General features: G+C 42.7%; 1 protein-coding gene across 7 annotated transcripts in view; it reads left to right on the plus strand.

Moving 5' to 3' along the window:
* Positions 1-17,436, plus strand: part of ANLN (anillin actin binding protein) — a 212,424-nt gene that overhangs the window by 32,111 nt on the left and 162,877 nt on the right. For all 7 annotated transcript variants that reach the window (XM_029589491.1, XM_029589492.1, XM_029589494.1 and 4 more), the window contains exon 3: positions 6,698-6,985. In XM_029589491.1, coding sequence (XP_029445351.1) covers positions 6,698-6,985 — 288 coding nt within the window. The remainder of the gene's footprint in view (positions 1-6,697; positions 6,986-17,436) is intronic.

The following is a 17,436-nucleotide window of genomic DNA, read 5'->3' on the forward strand; positions in this document are numbered from 1 at the left end:
CCAAGGCCTCATTCCCACCAAGGGGAAAGGGCCTTACATACCTTGGATTGCAAGCGTGCGCTAGCATTTTACTTAGACCGCACTGCAGTCCACAGTAAATCCACTTAACTCTTTGTATCTTATAATCCAAACAAACTGGGTAAAGCAATGGGTAAACATACTCTATCCAACTGGTTAGCAGATTGCATACAGTTTTGCTATGAAAAAGCAGGCCTTCCTCTCCAAGGGCGAGTAAAGGTACATTCAGTAAGAGCAATGTCAACCTCAGTAGCACACTATCGTTCAGTGCCAATTCTTGACATATGTAAAGCAGCAACATGGAGTTCTCGTCACACCTTTGCAGCTTATTACTGTTTGGATAAACAGGGACGACAAGATTCAGCCTACGGACAATCTGTCTTGAAGAACTTGTTTCCAGTTTAATCCCAACTCCTTCTACATCCGACCTGCTGTTATCTTCGGCTGCCTCATTTTCAACAACAATGCTTCACTACAAATTGACTCAGCCTCTAGCATGCTAATCACCCATATGTGACGACTAGCAACCTGTTTGTCCTGGGATAAATAAAGCAAAATTGCTTACCTTGTAATAGGTGTTATCCCAGGACAGTAGGATGAAGTCCTCACGAAACCCACCCGTCACACCGTGGAGTGGGGTCCGATACGTTTTTTATTTAATTTTTGCTAACGCTTATTGCTACATACGAGACTAGAGAGAGATCCCTGTGGCAGAGAATATCATGGCATGCTGGGCATGCTCAGTGGCCTCACAGGGCCAGTCAAAAGTTTCTAGAAACTTTGACAGAAAGTTTTCCTGCAATAGGGCTCCGTCAGTGACATCACCCATATGTGAGGACTACATCCTACTGTCCTAGGATAACACCTATTACAAGGTAAGTAATTTTGCTATTTTGTCTCCTTGGTTAACCTCCTAGTTTACCCGGGTTTTGCACTGAGTAGAGACGGGGGAAGGACCCTCTCACAGCCGTTGGTCATTCACTGGCCTGCTGATGAGAACGGCGCCAAAAATCATCGGAGATGTGCGGAGGCCGAAGCATTAACAACTGTGCTGGTGCGCTGTTTGATTTTCAGCTTCGGCATGCCGAGGTTGCGGAAGCACCAAAAGTGCGCCGGAACACTCAAAGCATCAATGCGTGCGCCGGAGCGCAGATGCAGGGACATGCTCACCTGGGCACCGGTGCTTCGATGTGTGCGCTGGGCGCATCGACCTGTGCGCTGGAGCGCCAAGGAATCAATGCACGCACCGGCGCACAGACAGCGTTCCTCTAACAGGCAGCATCGACACATGCCACAGGATTAATAACGTGCTGTGGCCTCGCTGCAGGCTTTGCCCACCCGTCCATTTCAGTAGGTGCTGTTTCTTACATGTGCCAGTGACCTGTAAGGGGGATAATCTCTGCTTTAGAAGAATGTGAGAAGCAGAGCTGTTGGTTACTCCTCGCCATCTTTGCCTAGCCAGAGACACCGGTGCACGAAACATTGTCACGAGCTTGCATAACACAGGTACGGGCACAGGGTACACTTGGGAGTCAGCACTGTCGCCAGATGTGCCGGAGCTTCAGCGAGAGCACAGAGTGCGCTGAGCCATCTGCACGGGCGCCGAGGCACCATAACATCGCAGGTGCATGACATGCCGGGGCATCTGCGAGGGCACCAAATACATCAAAGTGCCTGGGCACACCAACCGCCTCACATAATCAGGGCATTGGCTGATTTAAAAATAATTTATTTAAACGTGCCAAAGCGTCTACCCGACGCACCAAATCTCAGCCACAGTGCAAGGCATCACATAACGTGTTCCTCTCCACCGCTAAAGCCTACAAATGGGCACTTAAATAGGATAAACAAATAAAAAGAGAGGTTTGGTGATTGGGGGAGTACCAGTTCAGACTAGTACCACCCATCCCCCCCCAAACATACGAACGGAGTCTGACACACTGCAGTCCGTTATGTCTTCGTGCACGTTCTTTCATTGAGGGGATGCGTGAAGATAGGTCACATACTAATATGTGACGCTCACTCCCTGAGTAGCCTGATTCCTATGTACTTCCTATCTGCGCTAACAGTTCCTATCTCTCCATCCCCACCACCCTGTTTTATGTAATTTCCAAGCTTTGTTTTTGATGTAAACAGATATGATGTCCCCACTAATATCAGTATAGAAATTCAAATAAATAGTGACCACCAGAATGGTTCTAGTTCCATGACGGGGGATGCTGGGTATACCAAGGTTTTTGATACCACAACGCCCAGTTGAAGACCTTAACGTGGAAGTCCTAGAACACTAAATTTCCACTTTTTCATTACTTCATGGTGGCTGACGTGACAATCTTAACAGTCCTAAATCCATGATCCTTCCACCAAACTGCCAACTGAGAATACTAAGTCACTATGACTTTCTGAAAAAAAAAAAAGAGGGGGGGGGGGGGAATATAGCCATTTCATCTGCAATGCTCAACGCCTGCATTCAAACCATCAGTTTTACATCACACAGATCTTGGACAATCTACAGGCTCTAAACCCGCATCTCCAACAAGTGGCGGCAGACACCTCTTTTCCTACTCCATACCATCCCCTCACACAAGGATGGGAGGCACTTCCTGGAACCCATTTTCCACAGGCTTTGACGTCTTTCTAAGATCTCAGCAAATACCTTGAATACCAGATGTCTACCAGTATTACCTCCTACCACCACCAAATGCGGGAGAGGAGCGGTGGTGAATCTTCTTTAACAGGGTTTGCAAATATTTCCCTGTCTAAACGTGAAATCGTGTATCTTCTATACACGATTTCTTGTTTAGACAATCTGGGACTACTGTAAGATTTCGAAAATTCGATGCTGGAGCACACTCAAACTTTACAGTTCATAGGAGCCAACATCGTTGCAATCCAAGACAGGATTTTTCCTAATACACCCGTGAGCATTCGCTCTCTCCATACTATTGATGATTCCATTTCATAGTATCGCAATACCAGCTCGCCAAGTCCCAACTGTTCTAGGACATATGGCGGCAGCCATTTATGTAGTTCAACATACGAGCCTACGTCTGCGCCTCCTGCAGAGAGGTCTCAAACCCCAATGGACTCAACTCTCCATCCATTGTCCCCATCAGCAGCATGCAAAGGGACCCTACGATGGTAGATACTCCCGTTCATCCTATTGCTGGGCTCGCCTCTCCAATCTTTTCAACATCGAGTGACTCTCACCACACAATCATCCCCCCCGAAAGGAGGGGGAGCTCATCTGAACTACTTATACACACAAAGTCTGTGACCTTCGTACGAAAGTACGCTACACACAAACCTTCTAGAGCTCAAAGGGGTAAACAATGCCCTTTGAGCCTTCAGGGATTCCCTGCAAGGGAACACAGTCCTGCTGCACACAGACAATAAAGTCCCAATGTTCTATATAAATAAGTGTGGAAGGTCTGGTTCATCGAACCTCTACAAATAGGCAATAGCCCACCAGTGATCCAACTTATTACAAGATGGGCTTCATAATTCCAATGCGGACAAACTCTTGTGCTGTATCCAAAGTTAGCTCCTTTGAAACAGAGAACAACAAAAAAAAAGAGAACTTTACTCCGTTGATCCGAGCCCACTCAGACTCGTTCCAGACGCTTTTCTCATCAATGATTCACACGTCCTCTATGCATTCTCACTCATCTCTCGTACACTCCAGAGATGCATAGAAGACCAAACAGATCTGAACCTGATTGTGCCAAAATGGCCACGACAACCATGGTACAGTTATCTACTACGCCTATCAATCTGCAACTCGATAGCCCTGAGCACCAGCCCACGACTACTTACTCAGGGCAGGAAACACTGCTACATCCTCTTCACTCCTTCCTATATTCACAGCATGGAGATGGGGAAAGATCGCTTACTAGCATTTACACATTTCTCCTACCCTACATGACATTTTTATCGTTAAGGAAACTATCAACCAGACTCAATTACCAAAGAAAGTAGTCCCGCTACACTTCCTGGTATACATCAATGGTCTCCACCCATTAACTTGCCCGCCTGAATGGCTTCTCTTCTATCTACATCTGTTTACAACCTGGGCCTTGCTATATCCTCCTCACCTCCCTCCCAAACCACCGATCTCCAACGATCCAGCTTTCAACGTCATAACACCCCAACCCACAGTAAGAGACCTTGGGGTTATCATAGATCAACAACTCAATCTCAAAAAACAGATCAACTCCATCCTCAAAGAAGGTTTCTTCAAGCTTCACATCCTGAAGAAACTCAGACCCCTCCTCCACTATCATGACTTCCGCACCGTCGTCCAAGCCACCCTTTCCTCAAAGCTGGACTACTGTAATGCCCTCTTCCTTGGCCTACCCTCCTCCACCACCAAGCCCTTACAAATGCTCCAGAATGCCATCGCCAGGGTCATCACCAACTCAAGGAAAGCTGATCACATTACCCCAATACTCAAAGAACTCCACTGGCTCCCCATCGCATCCCGAATTCTCTTCAAAATTCTAACCATAGTGCACAAGTCCATCCACTCGCACAATTCCAATTGGTTGGATGAACCCTTTCGTCCTATACGCACTGAACGACCCACTCGCACTGTCAACAAAGGCACCCTCTCCATTCCCCCTTTGAAAAAAGCCCACCTCTCCTCTACTAGGGACCGTGCACTATCCATTGCAGGCCCTAAACAATGGAACGCCCTCCCTACCACTCTCAGGCTAGAGCCATGTTACGCCAAGTTCAGAAAAAAAACTTAAAACATGGCTCTTCCGACAAGCCTACCCTGATTAAGTACACCGACTTCTGCAAGTATCTTGCCTACGCCTTGTATATTCCTGTAAATAGTCCGTTGCAGTTTTTATTTATTGCTTTAATTCCTCCACCTCCTGCTCTTTGTATACTCCTCCTTGTTCGCCCTCCCTGTTCATTGTAATTTCTACCTTTAAAGTTACATTGTAAACCGGTATGGTGTATGCATACTAATACCGGTATATAAAAGTTTTTAAATAAAATAAAATAAAATCCTCGCTACGAGTTCATTTAAGTGTTCCAACAGCCTATCACTATCTCGATAACTATCCTATTTCAGGGCTTTCTTTAGGATCCCATTCCACGAAAGGAGTATTGCACCTATGCCCACCTTTACATAAGCCACCGGTGCCATTGGGGCATTGATATAGTTCTCGAACAGCTAATACTTTCACCTTTGAACCTCTGGACATTGTCACCTTCGCTACCTCTCATGGAAGGTGATTTTCTTGATTACTTTAATTCCTGTAAGGAGACCAAGTGACTTGCAAGCATTGCTTCACTACTGTCCTTATCTGCAATTTCACCACAACACGGTGACCTTGCACACTCATCCAAAAATTTTTTTCTCCCAAGGGTGATCTCCAAATTTTCCACATTCACCTGTCCATCCCCTTATTCACATTCCATCCAAGTTCTGCTAATGAGAACACGGGGCGCACCTTGGTTTGCAATCATGCGCTGACATACTACAAGTAGTGCACTCTGTCACCCAATCGACTCTCACAACTGTTTTTCATTCAATCCAAACGCAAGAGAGCATCCAGTGACAAAAACAGCTTTATCCACAAGAAAATGCAATTCTATCCACTTTCAGCTCTAGTAGAAGGTCACGCACGCTGTCTGCATCCCTGACTGCACGTCACGTGCATGCAATGGCAACCTCGATTGCCCTTCTCAATCAAGTACCTCCCATAGTCATCTGTGAAGCAGCGACATGATCATCGCTGCACACTTATCACATCCCACCATTATTTACGAAAACTCATGGGGGATGATCCCTTGTGCGATGGACTATCCTGCAGAAGTGCACAAATTCCAAACAAAGCCTTCAAAGGAACTGTCCACTACTATTTTCGTATTGAGCAAAAAATAAAATAAAAATTTTAATAACACACTGTTCAATATGTTAGCTGGGGACTCCCATACAGCATGGCTAATTCAGCTGCTTATCTACGTGAAAAGAGCAAGTTTGCTTACCGTAAACGGTGTTTTCCGTAGATAGCAGATGAATTAGCCATGCTGACCCGCCTGCCTCCCCAGACAGTTCTAGCATACCTACCTTGCTTTGATACTGACTGAGGAGCCTGAGGTGACCCTGTCTATCTACAGGAGGGAGGGAGCACCTAGCCTAAAATACTTAGACTTGAGAGCTCCGCCACTTAGGGGCACAGAGGATGTACCCATACAGCATGACTAATTCATCTATCTACAGAAAACACAGTTTACGGTAAGCAAACTTGCTCTTCTTGGCACAGTCAGGTGCCATCACCCACACATGATGGATTATCCTGCTGTCTGCAAACACTTGTTTCTGGTTGGCAACTCTCTCATATCTCTGAAAGGATGACATCTAAGACAACCCCCCTTCTTTATAGAAAGCATGGTATAGTGGGTTTCTCTATTAAGGAAAGCTTTTAGAGGATGCTTTCTGTAGGCCAACATTGTGATTAGTGTGTTTGCTTTTTTGTGAAATAGAAGTGAATTTTTAACCTTTTCAGAAATTACATTTAACCTCTCTGAAAAATTGACATCAGATTTGGATAGATTAAACCAAAAATTAGAACCCTAAGCTAAACTTGAGCATAATGATTCAAATTTCTATGTATTTAGTTTAAAAAGCTCTTGAACATTTTCTTTCCTTTTATCTCTGCAGAAAAATCTTCTACAAAGCCATCCCCTTCGAAAAAACATTGTTCTGATGAGGTACTGGTTTCTGGCTCAGAGAATAGACATCCAGCGAAGTTAGCTTGTGTAAAACAACTTTCTCCTGACTCTGCTCCTCAGCCACAAGATGCTGGTAATGTGGCACTCACAGGCTCCTCACTTCCTCTGTCTAGTGGGAAAGAAGACCAGAATTGGAGTTCTGTAACTCCCACAACCACCTCGGTTAAAACTCGTATGCAGAAACTGGCAGAACAGCGTCGCCACTGGGATAGAAATAGTAAGATCTACTTCATATTGACCTAGTTTTGCAGTTTTGTCTAGAGCACAAGATTATTGTATGTGTTCTTACAGCATGCAGAAAGCAAAATTGCATGGGCTATCTGTGTTCAAGGAGTAAATAGATCAAAGCTACCACTAGAATCTCTACTAGAGAACAGAAGGTTTAGCTTTTCTTCCTCTTCTGTCTCTGCTGCACAGTTTTCCCTACAATTTTAGCAATAATATAAGCATTTTTATACTTCTGGATATGTGATCCTTTTGTTTCTCAGCAGGGAAAGGCAATCACTGTAGCAGCAGCTTTACTGCGGGATGTACAGGGTTCATTCTGTATTGCTGCCATCAGGTACATGATTCAGTAGAGATTTGGGGGCTCTTGTTTTTTTAATGGTGAGGTTCCTGCATGGCAAAAATAACCTGGTATTCCAGTAGGGCGGTGATGAGAGAGATCATGATACCACAGAGGCCCACCCTACTATGACAACTTGGAGCTTTGCAGTGTTGTCCATATGGTGGTGTCTATTCCCAGGAGATGGTTATTTAAAAACAAAATCCAATAAATGAACTGGCACGTGCTCCTGGAGTAGGAGCTTGGTGCTCAGGGCACCTCAGAGCTCCAGGGCCTAATATCTGCATCCTCTGTCTAGTTTTATCTGGCCAGCACCTCCATCCTTGGTTCCACCATTTCCTTTTGGTCTCTGGGATATCTAGTTCTTTAAGGCCCCGTTCTTAGCAGGAAGCAGTGTATTAATGTAACTCAATGATGTACATTGTATTGTTTGCATTGTTTTTAATTATGTATGTTTTTACTTGTAAACCGCTTAGCCGGGCAGGTTACTGCCCAATTTGCGGTATATAAAATCTTTTAAATAAATATTAGGAGATGCCCTGTGGTTGGTAGCTGGCTACAAAATGTTGAAGGCAACTCTGTCCTTGCTCTGGGCTGCTGCCCTCATTCACTCTCCTTGAAAACTGTAGATCTGAGTGACAGGAAATATAATGGGAAAATACTTCCCTGAATGCAGGGACAGCTTTCAAAGCTATGAAGTTGAAGGAATTGTCTGTAGACTTCCAGGAGAGAATTGTGCTGAGGCACAGATCTGGGGAAGGGTACAAAAATATTGCTGCAGTATTGAAGGTCCTGAATACAGTGGCCTCCACCATTCTTAAATGGAAGAATTTCGGACTTACCAGGACTCTTCCTAATGCTGGCCACCTGCCCAAACTGAGCAATGGGGAGGGAAAAAAAAGCCTTGGTCAGGGAGGTGACCAAGAACCCAATGGTCATTCTGACAGAGCTCCAGAGTTCCACTATGGAGATGGGAGAACTTTCCAGAAGGACAACCATCTCTGCAGCACTCCACCAATCGTTCCTTTATGGTAGAATAGCCAAATACAAGCCACTCCTCAGTAAAAGGCTCATGACAGCCCACTTGGAGGTTTCCAAAAGGCACTGAAAGGTCTTTCAGAGCATGAGAAATTAGATTCTCTGGTTTGAAATGGAGATTGAACTCTTTTTGGCCTGAATGCAAAGCGTCATGTCCGGAGGAAATCAAGCATTGCTTATCACCTAGCAAATAGCATCCCTATAGTGAAACATGGTGGTGGGGATGTTTTTCAGCTGCAGGAACTGGGAGACAAGTCAGGATTGAAGGAAAGATATAAACTGGGCAAAGTGCAAAGAGTTCCTTGATGGAAAAAATGCTCCAGGGGACTTTGGACTTAGACTGGGGTGACTATTCATCTTCCAACAGAACAACGACCTTAAGCAAACAGCCAAGTCGACCAACACAGGAGTGATTTCGAATATCCCTGGAGAGACCTGAAAATAGCTGTGCATGCATGCTCCACATCCCACCTGACAGAGCTTGAGGATGTGCGGGGAAAATGGGAGAAAATTCCCAAATTCAGGTGTGCCAAATTTGTAGTCATACCCAAGAAGATTTGAGGCCGTAATCGCTGCAAAAGGTGTCTCAACAAAGTATTGAGTAAAGAGTCTGCGTACGTAAATGTGATATTTCAATTTTTTTAAACTAATTTGCACAAATTTCTACAAACCTGATTTTACTTTACTGTTATGGGTATTGTGTACAGATTGAGGAGAGAAAAAAATGCCTATTCCTTTTAGAATAAAGGTGTAAAGTAACAATGTGGAAAAAGTGAAAGTATTCAGACACACATACATACAGAAACTTTAGGGGGGAGGTGTGTTTTTCTTTTTCTTTTTCTTTTTTTTTTTTTACTGTGCAGGGCTTCCTCCTGTCTTGTCTCCATGCTAGACTTGCTGTTCCAATGTTCATCACACCGTTACGCCATTTATCCCACTCTGTGAGCAGCCTGGTGGGTTGAGCAGTCTCTTGGCTAGGCCCCGATCGTAGGCTTTGCTGTGCAAGGTGTGGTAGGCCGCAATGGATTTTTGCGCATTTTCTGAGGCTGCACTGTTCTAGCTTATTGGTCCGGTGTGTGCGTCTTGCTGTGTGTTCAGTTGTGCCCAGTTTTGAGCGCCCACGTTCAGCACCTCCTACTGGCCACGCGCTTTCAACAGTGCACAAATGGCATTGTGCACTTAACTTTTGTGTGCACTTTCATTCTGGCCACCTAGATGAGCGCTTAGTTGTGTGCGCGCATAAGTGTTGGGGGACACAATTTTTGGGTGCCTAAGTGCCTATATATATATTAAAAAAAAAAAAACAACAAAATCCCATAAAATAGGCTCACCCCTCAGGCCATCACTCAGCGCATTGTTTGCCATAATAGCGCCTGTGCCTAAGAAGCCTAAATGCCTTTCTCTTTGCTCTGCTTGTCATATTTGGGCATCTCAGCCAGGAGTGCCCGCTGAATTGTGCCAATGCTGTTTGGAGACTCAAAGGGACTTGTCTTCCTCTGATTTTGCTAATCCTGGTTCTTCTCAGCTTGATGTGGGTCTGGATAAGGATCTCGCAGGTGGGGCCACCTGATTTTGGTTCTCCCCTAATTGGTTCTTCAGCAGGGAATGGTAGCTCAAATCAGTACTCCTCAGGTACCTCCTGGTCTGGATGCATCTACTTTTTCCTGGGTAGAATTTTTTTCCAGGGGTTACAATCCTTTCTTCAGACTCATTCCTCTGCCCTGTCCAATGCTCCTAGAGCGGAGGCATAGATAGAACTCTTGACAAACTGTATCTTCTATCCCTGCCACAATATCTCTCTCAAAGATATTGAACAGAGCCAATCACAATACTGATCCTTGTGGCACTTCACTTAACAACATTTTTTTTTCTTCAGAGTAGATTCCATTTACCATTACCCATTGTCTTCTGTAAGTCAATCAGTTTGTAATCCCTTCCACCACCTTCGTGCCAACTCCCATGCTTCTCATTTTATTCACAAGCCTCCTATGTGGTACCGATTTCAGAAACTTTGCTGAAATCCAAAGTAAATCATATCTAGCACTATTCCTCGATCCAATTCTCTAGTCATCTAATCAAAAATCAGATTTTCTGGCAGGACTTCCCCTGGTGAATCCATGCTGCCTTGGATACTGCAACTTACTGGATTTAGATAGTTCATTATTCTTTCTTTTAGCAGAGTTTCCATTAATTTTTCCACCACTGAGGTGAGGCTAACCAACTTTTAGTTTCCAGCCTCTTCTCTGCTACCTCTCTTGTGAAGCAGAACCACAACTGCTCTTATCCAATCTTGCAGCACTGCTCCCATTTCCAGGGGTCTATTAGCAGAGCTGCCAAGATATGTCTGAGCTCCTGTAGTATCCTTCATCCGGCCCCATGGCCTTTTCCACTTTAAATTTTAGTGTTTATTAACAAGTCATGGGAAATATAAGTGCAACATATGTACATAACAGAAAAAACAATTATCAGAAAATAGCCATAAAACCGCAGTCAAATATTGAATTTCCAAGACTATTTTCATACATACGTGTAAGAATGCAAGCGTTAACAATACAAGACAAGGTAACCAATCATCCCAGAAGTATACCAGAGCAAAGCAGAACTAAAAAAAAAAACAAAACCCAAATACATTATCAACACCATCGAATGATAAACCCCAACCATTGCAAGTGATCTTTGAGTCAGACAAAAAATTATAAGACTTCCAAGCCTGCCTATAATCAGCAGGCAGTGTAAGGTGATATTACATCTAAATATGCATTCAATCAGCCTTAATCAAGATGCAAATGGTGGAGCCTCAGAATGCATCCAAAACTTCAAAATGCAGAAACTACCAACAAAGCACCATAAATTTCAAAAAGCCCCTAAAATTTGGCACACAGATTAAAGAAGAACCTAATAACAAAAGAAGTTGTGTCCCAGTAACTTTGAATTATAGAAAAACCTCCTCCCAAAGAGAAAAATCCTTACCAAAAAATTTAATGAATCAGAGAGCCTCTCTGTTTTTGCATCCAGGGCAAAGATCTGAGTGTTATACCAAATTTAAAGGCCTTAATATTGTCATTATAGTTACGATATAATAGTTTAACATACAAATCTTGAAATTTGGCATCTAGAGATTTTCATAAAATACTCAGTACAAGGAATATCCTTAGGTGACACAAGTCTAATTGAGGCCAGAATTGTACAAGATCAGTTAAAATTACAGGGTTTATTTTTAAACAAATGTCATTTATACCACTAAGAGAGTCTATTTGACTTTGTCCCCAGAGATCACATTGCCGTCACCAAGGAGTTTGTGGGATAAAGTAGGGAATTTCTGTTGTAAATGGGTATACAGAATACCTAGCTTATAGATAGGCATAAAATTGAGAGCAGGAAACCTGCTATCGATCACAACTGTTGAAAAGGAAAAAAGCCATTGATTCTCAAAACAATAAAGAGAAGTAATATCCTCATACCTTGTTCCTTCCAAATTTTGAACACTCCACTCTGTAGTCCTGGAGAAAATTGTAGATCAGAACTTAAGAACATAAGAATTCGCCATACTCTTTCGGATCAAGGTTCCATCAAGCCCAGCATCCTGTTTCCATCAGTGGCCAACCCAGGCTTACAAGTACCTGGCAAATACCCAAACACTAAGTAGATCCCATGCTACTGATGCCAGTAATAGCAGTGGCTGTTCCCTAAGTCAGCTTGATTAATATCAGTTAATGGACATCTCCTCCAATAACTTATCCAAACCTTTTTTTAATCCCAGCTACACTAACTGCACTAACCACATTCTCTGGCAACAAATTCCAGAGCTTAATTGTGCATGGGGTGAAAATTTTCTCCGATTTAGTTTTAAATGTGCCACATGCTAACTTCATGGAGTGCCCCTAGTTTTTTGTTTTTTTTTTTTATTATCTGAAAGAGTAAATAACCATTTCACATCTACCCATTCTAGAACTCACATTTTAAAGACCGCTATCATATCCCCCCTCAGCGGTCTCTTCCTGAACAGCCCTAACCTCTTTAGTGTTTCTTCATAGGGGAGATCCCCTTTATCATTTTGTTCATCCTCTGTACCTTCTCCAGTGCAATTATTTCTCTTTTGAGATGCGGTGACCAGAATTGTACATAGTACTCAAGGTGCGGTCTCACCATGGAGCAATACAGAGTCATCATGACATTTTCCATTTTATTCACCATTCCCTTCCTAATAATTTCTAACGTTGTTAACTTTTTTGACTGCCGCAGCACACTGAGCTGATTATTTCAATGTATTATCCACTAGGATGCCTAGATTTTTTTCCTGGGTGGTAACTCCTATTATCCCAGGACAAGTAGGATGCTAGTCCTCAGATATGGGGTGACGTCACCAGAGCCCTAGTGCGGGAAATCTTTCTGTCAAAGTTTCTAGAAACTTTTGACTGGCCCTGTGAGGCCACTGAGCATGCCATGATATTCTCTGCCACAGGTGTCTCTCTTCAGTCTCGTATGTAGCAATAAGCTTTAGCAAAAATAAAATAATAAAAGGTGGGTTCTGTGAGGACTACATCCTGCTGTCCTGGGATAACACCTATTAAAGGTAAGCAATTTTGCTTTATCCCAGGACAAGCAGGATGCTAGTCCTCACATATGGTTGATTAGCAAGCTAGAGGCTGAGTCATTGTGTAGTGAAGCAACAGCGATGTATTGTTGAATATGAGTCGGCCAAAGATCACAGTAGGTTGGTTGTAGAAGGAGTTGGGATTATACTGGAAACAAGTTCTTTAAGACAGATTGTCCATAGGCTGAATCTTGTCATCCCTGCTTGTCCAAACAGTAATGAGCTGCAAAAGTGTGAAGAGAACTCCATGTTGCTGCTTTACATATGTCAAGGATTGGCACTGAACGATAGTGTGCTACTGAGGTTGACATTGCTCTTACTGAATGCGCCTTTACTTGCCCTTGGAGAGGGAGGCCTGCTTTTTCATAGCAAAACTGTATGCAATCTGCTAGCCAATTGGATATAGTATGTTTACCCACTGCTTTTCCTGGTTTGTTTGGATCATAAGATACAAACAGTTGTGTGGATTTTCTGTGGACTGCAGTGCGGTTTATATAAAATGCTAGTGCATGCTTACAGTCCAAGCTATGTAAGGCTGTTTCTCCTGGATGGGAATGAGGCCTTGGAAAGAATGTGGGTAAAACTATGGATTGGTTCAAGTGGAATTCCGTAACTATTTTGGAAGTGTACAGAGAACCACTCTATCATATGTAGAATCTTTGACAGAAAGATTTCCCGCGCTAGGGCTCAGTCGGTGATGTCACCCCATATGTGAGGACTACATCCTGCTGTCCTGGGATAACACCTATTTACAAGGTAAGCAATTTTGCTTTATGGAACCTAACATGTAACTACAGCATGGGTTATTTTTCCTTATATGCAACATCTTGTACTTGTCCACATTAAATTTCATCTGTCATTTGGATGCCCTGTCTTTCAGTCTTGCAAGGTCCTCCTACAATTTATCACAATCCATTTGTGATTTAACTACTCTGAATAATTTTGTATCTGCAAATTTGATTACCTCACTTGTTGTATTCCTTTCCCGATCATTTATAAATATATTGAAAAGCACCGGTCCAAGTACTGATCCCTGAGGCACTCCACTGTTTACCCTTTTTTCTACTGAGAATATTAACTGCTTAATCCTACTCTGTTTCTTGTCTTTTAACCAGTTTGTAATCCACGAAAGGACATCTCCTCCAATCCCGTAACATATTAGTTTTCTTAGAAGCATCTCATGAGGGACTTTTTTTTCAAACTTTCTGATACTCCAAATATACTTCATTTACCGGTTCACCTTTATCACATAATTATTAACCCCTTCAAAAAGAAAATGCAGCAGATTTGTGAGGCAAGACTTCCCTTGGATAAATTGATGTTGACTGTTCCATTAAATCATGTCTTTCTATATGCTCTGATTTTGATCTGTAGAATAGTTTCCACTATTTTTCCTGGCACTGAAGTCAGGCTCATTGGTCTATAATTTCCCAGATTGCCTCTGGAACCCTGTTTAAGTATTGGTGTTACTTTGGCCACCCTTCAGTCTTCAGGTACAATGGATGATTATAATAGGTTACAAATTTTAACTAATGGATCTGAAATTTCATTTTTTAGTTTCTTCAGAATCCTGGGATGCATTCCATTCCGTCCAGAGATTTAAGAACATAACATGCCATACTGGGTCAGACCAAGGGTCTATCAAGACCAGCATCCTGTTTCCAACAGTGGCCAATGCAGGCCATAAGAACCTGGCAAGTACCCAAAAACTAAGTCTATCCCATGTTACTGTTGCTAATAATAGCAGTGGCTATTCTCTAAGTGAACTTAATAGCAGGTAATGGACTTCTCCTCCAAGAACTTATCCATTCCTTTTTTTAAACACAGCTGCACTAACCATATCCTCTGGCAACAAATTCCAGAGTTTAATTGTGTGTTGAGTGAAAAAGAACTTTCTCTGATTAGTTTTAAATGTGCCACATGCTAACTTCATGGAGTGCCCCCTAGTCCTTCTATTATCCGAAAGAGTAAATGATTCACATTAACCCGTTCTAGACCTCTCATGATTTTAAACACCTCTATCATATCCCCCCTAGCCGTCTCGTCTCCAAGCTGAAAAGTCCTAACCTCTTCAGCCTTTCCTCAAAGGGGAGCTGTTCCATCCCCTTTATCATTTTGGTCACCCTTCTCTGTACCTTCTCCATCGCAATTATATCTTTGAGATGCGGCGACCAGAATTGTACACAGTATTCAAGGTGCGGTCTCACCATGAAGCGATACAGAGGCATTAAGACATTTTCCGTTTTATTCACCATTCCCTTTCTAATAATTCCCAATATTCAGTTTGTTTTTTTGACTGCACACTGAACCAATGATTTCAATGTGTTATCCACTATGACGTCTAGATCTTTCTTGGGTGGTAGCTCCTAATATGCAACCTAACATTGTGTAACTATAGCATGGGTTATTTTTCCCTATATGCATCACCTTGCACTTATCCACATGAAATTTCATCTGCCCAATTTTCCAGTCTCACAAGGTCTTCCTGCAGTGTATCATAATCTGCTTGTGATTTAACTACTCTGAACAATTTTGTATCATCTGCAAATTTGATTACCTCACTCGTCATATTTCTTTCCAGATCATTCATAAATATATTGAAAAGTACGGGTCCCAATACAGATCCCTGAAGTACTCCACTGCCCATTCTCTTCCACTGAGAAAATTGTCCATTTAATCCTACTCTAGTACCCAAATCATATTGCCATTGAACTTTATCAAAAGTCTTTTCAGCATAGAAACTGATCACCAAACCTGCTTGATTTAAAGGGTAAGGATTATATTGAGCCTCCAACAACTTACGAGCATTATGGACACCAGGTCTTCTCTTTACAAAGCCAGTTTGATCTTCTGATACCAGAAAAGGTAGAACTGCACTTAATAGTCTAGTCAAAATTTGACAATAACATTTGTTTTTTGAAACATAATCGACTGGATATGTTTGCTAAAGAGTGCAGCTTTTGAAGCTGCTGATCTCATTGGCCTTTACATCCTCTTTCCCTTATTAGTGGTGTTTGGGTACTTCCCACCTGTTTTGACTGGACTAGTCCGAACAGTCCATTTTCTTACTTGTTAGCAGGATTCATTGAAAGAAAGCTACTACAATCTAGAACCCACTTGGGATGTTTGGCCGTATACTACTGCTCTTTTGCTCTTGATTTCCACTTCTTCCTATATTTCTCAGTCAAGCTAGTAATTTTTCATTACCTACCGTGTTTCATTGTATATCTTTCCCCTGTCAGAATTTTGACATGGATGGAGTTTTCGGAGATTCTCTCCCAGCATATTTAAGGGGTTTAATTTTGGTTTTCCTTTAATGCGGTTTGTGTGTTTAGTGTTTTGTCATTGATATACTAGAGTTTCTCTATGCTGTACCACATATATATAGTAGTGGTAGTGCAACATGGTCTGTATGCTCTGCCTCCATCTGTTGTTAGGGAGACAGATGGGATATATTTGGACTGGTACAGCAAAATTCATGGCAACAAAATTTAACAGATAATTTTGTTTTTCTTTTTCACAAATCTTTCCAAGTCTTTTTCCCTCTTTATTATATTTGCTCTTTTTCTACCATGTGCATATTCACTTTCCTGACTCCTTTTCCTGTTTTTGCCTGTCTTTGTGCGATCTCTTGTAGTTTATGAACACTAACCTTTTATTTTTACATCTTCTGCTACTTTAGAAACCAAGGCGGCCTCTGTTTTCCCTGTTATCTCTCGTTTTCTAACAAAAAGGTTAACTATCTTTATACCTTACCTGTGGTTGTTTTGTGGGGGTTTTTTTTTTAGTTTTGCTCACTGCTCTTCTTCCCCTAAATTTTCCCATCCAGCTACTTTCCAATTTCAATAGTTCTCAGATGACTAGGACCCTTCACATTTGAATGTTTATCTCCTGTGCACAATACCATAGAACCAGTTCCTCCTTTGCAAAGGGGACAGGGCTTCTACTCCCGGTACTTCTTAATACCAAAAAAGACGGGAAGCATTCGCCCCATCTTACACCTTCGGAAAGAGAAGTTTCGGATGGTAACCTTGGGCTCCTTGCTACCGCTTCTCCAACACGGGGATTGGCTTTGCTCTCTAGATCTCAGACGCGTACATGCACACAGCAATTACTCCGTCTCACAGAAAGTATCTCCGGTTCCTCGTCAGAAACAAACACTTCCAGTTTCGGGTGTTTCCATTCGGCCTGGCATCGGCCCCTCGAGTCTTCACGAAATGCCTGGTAGTAGTAGCCGCATACTTAAGAAGACTAGGCACTCACGTCTATCCTTATTTAGACGACTGGTTACTGAGTGCTCAATCTCCGGAGGCAGTTCTTCACTCCCTCCATCTTACTGTGTGGCTCCTACCATCCTCGAGATTTCTAATCAATTATCAGAAGTCCCATCTGACTCCGTCTCAAGTCCTCTCCTTTATCGGAGCGGATCTCTACACTCTCCAAGCAAAGGCTTTTTCTTCCCAGGGACCGA

Source organism: Rhinatrema bivittatum, chromosome 2, assembly GCF_901001135.1.
Source record: "Rhinatrema bivittatum chromosome 2, aRhiBiv1.1, whole genome shotgun sequence".
Classification (NCBI taxonomy): domain Eukaryota; kingdom Metazoa; phylum Chordata; class Amphibia; order Gymnophiona; family Rhinatrematidae; genus Rhinatrema; species Rhinatrema bivittatum.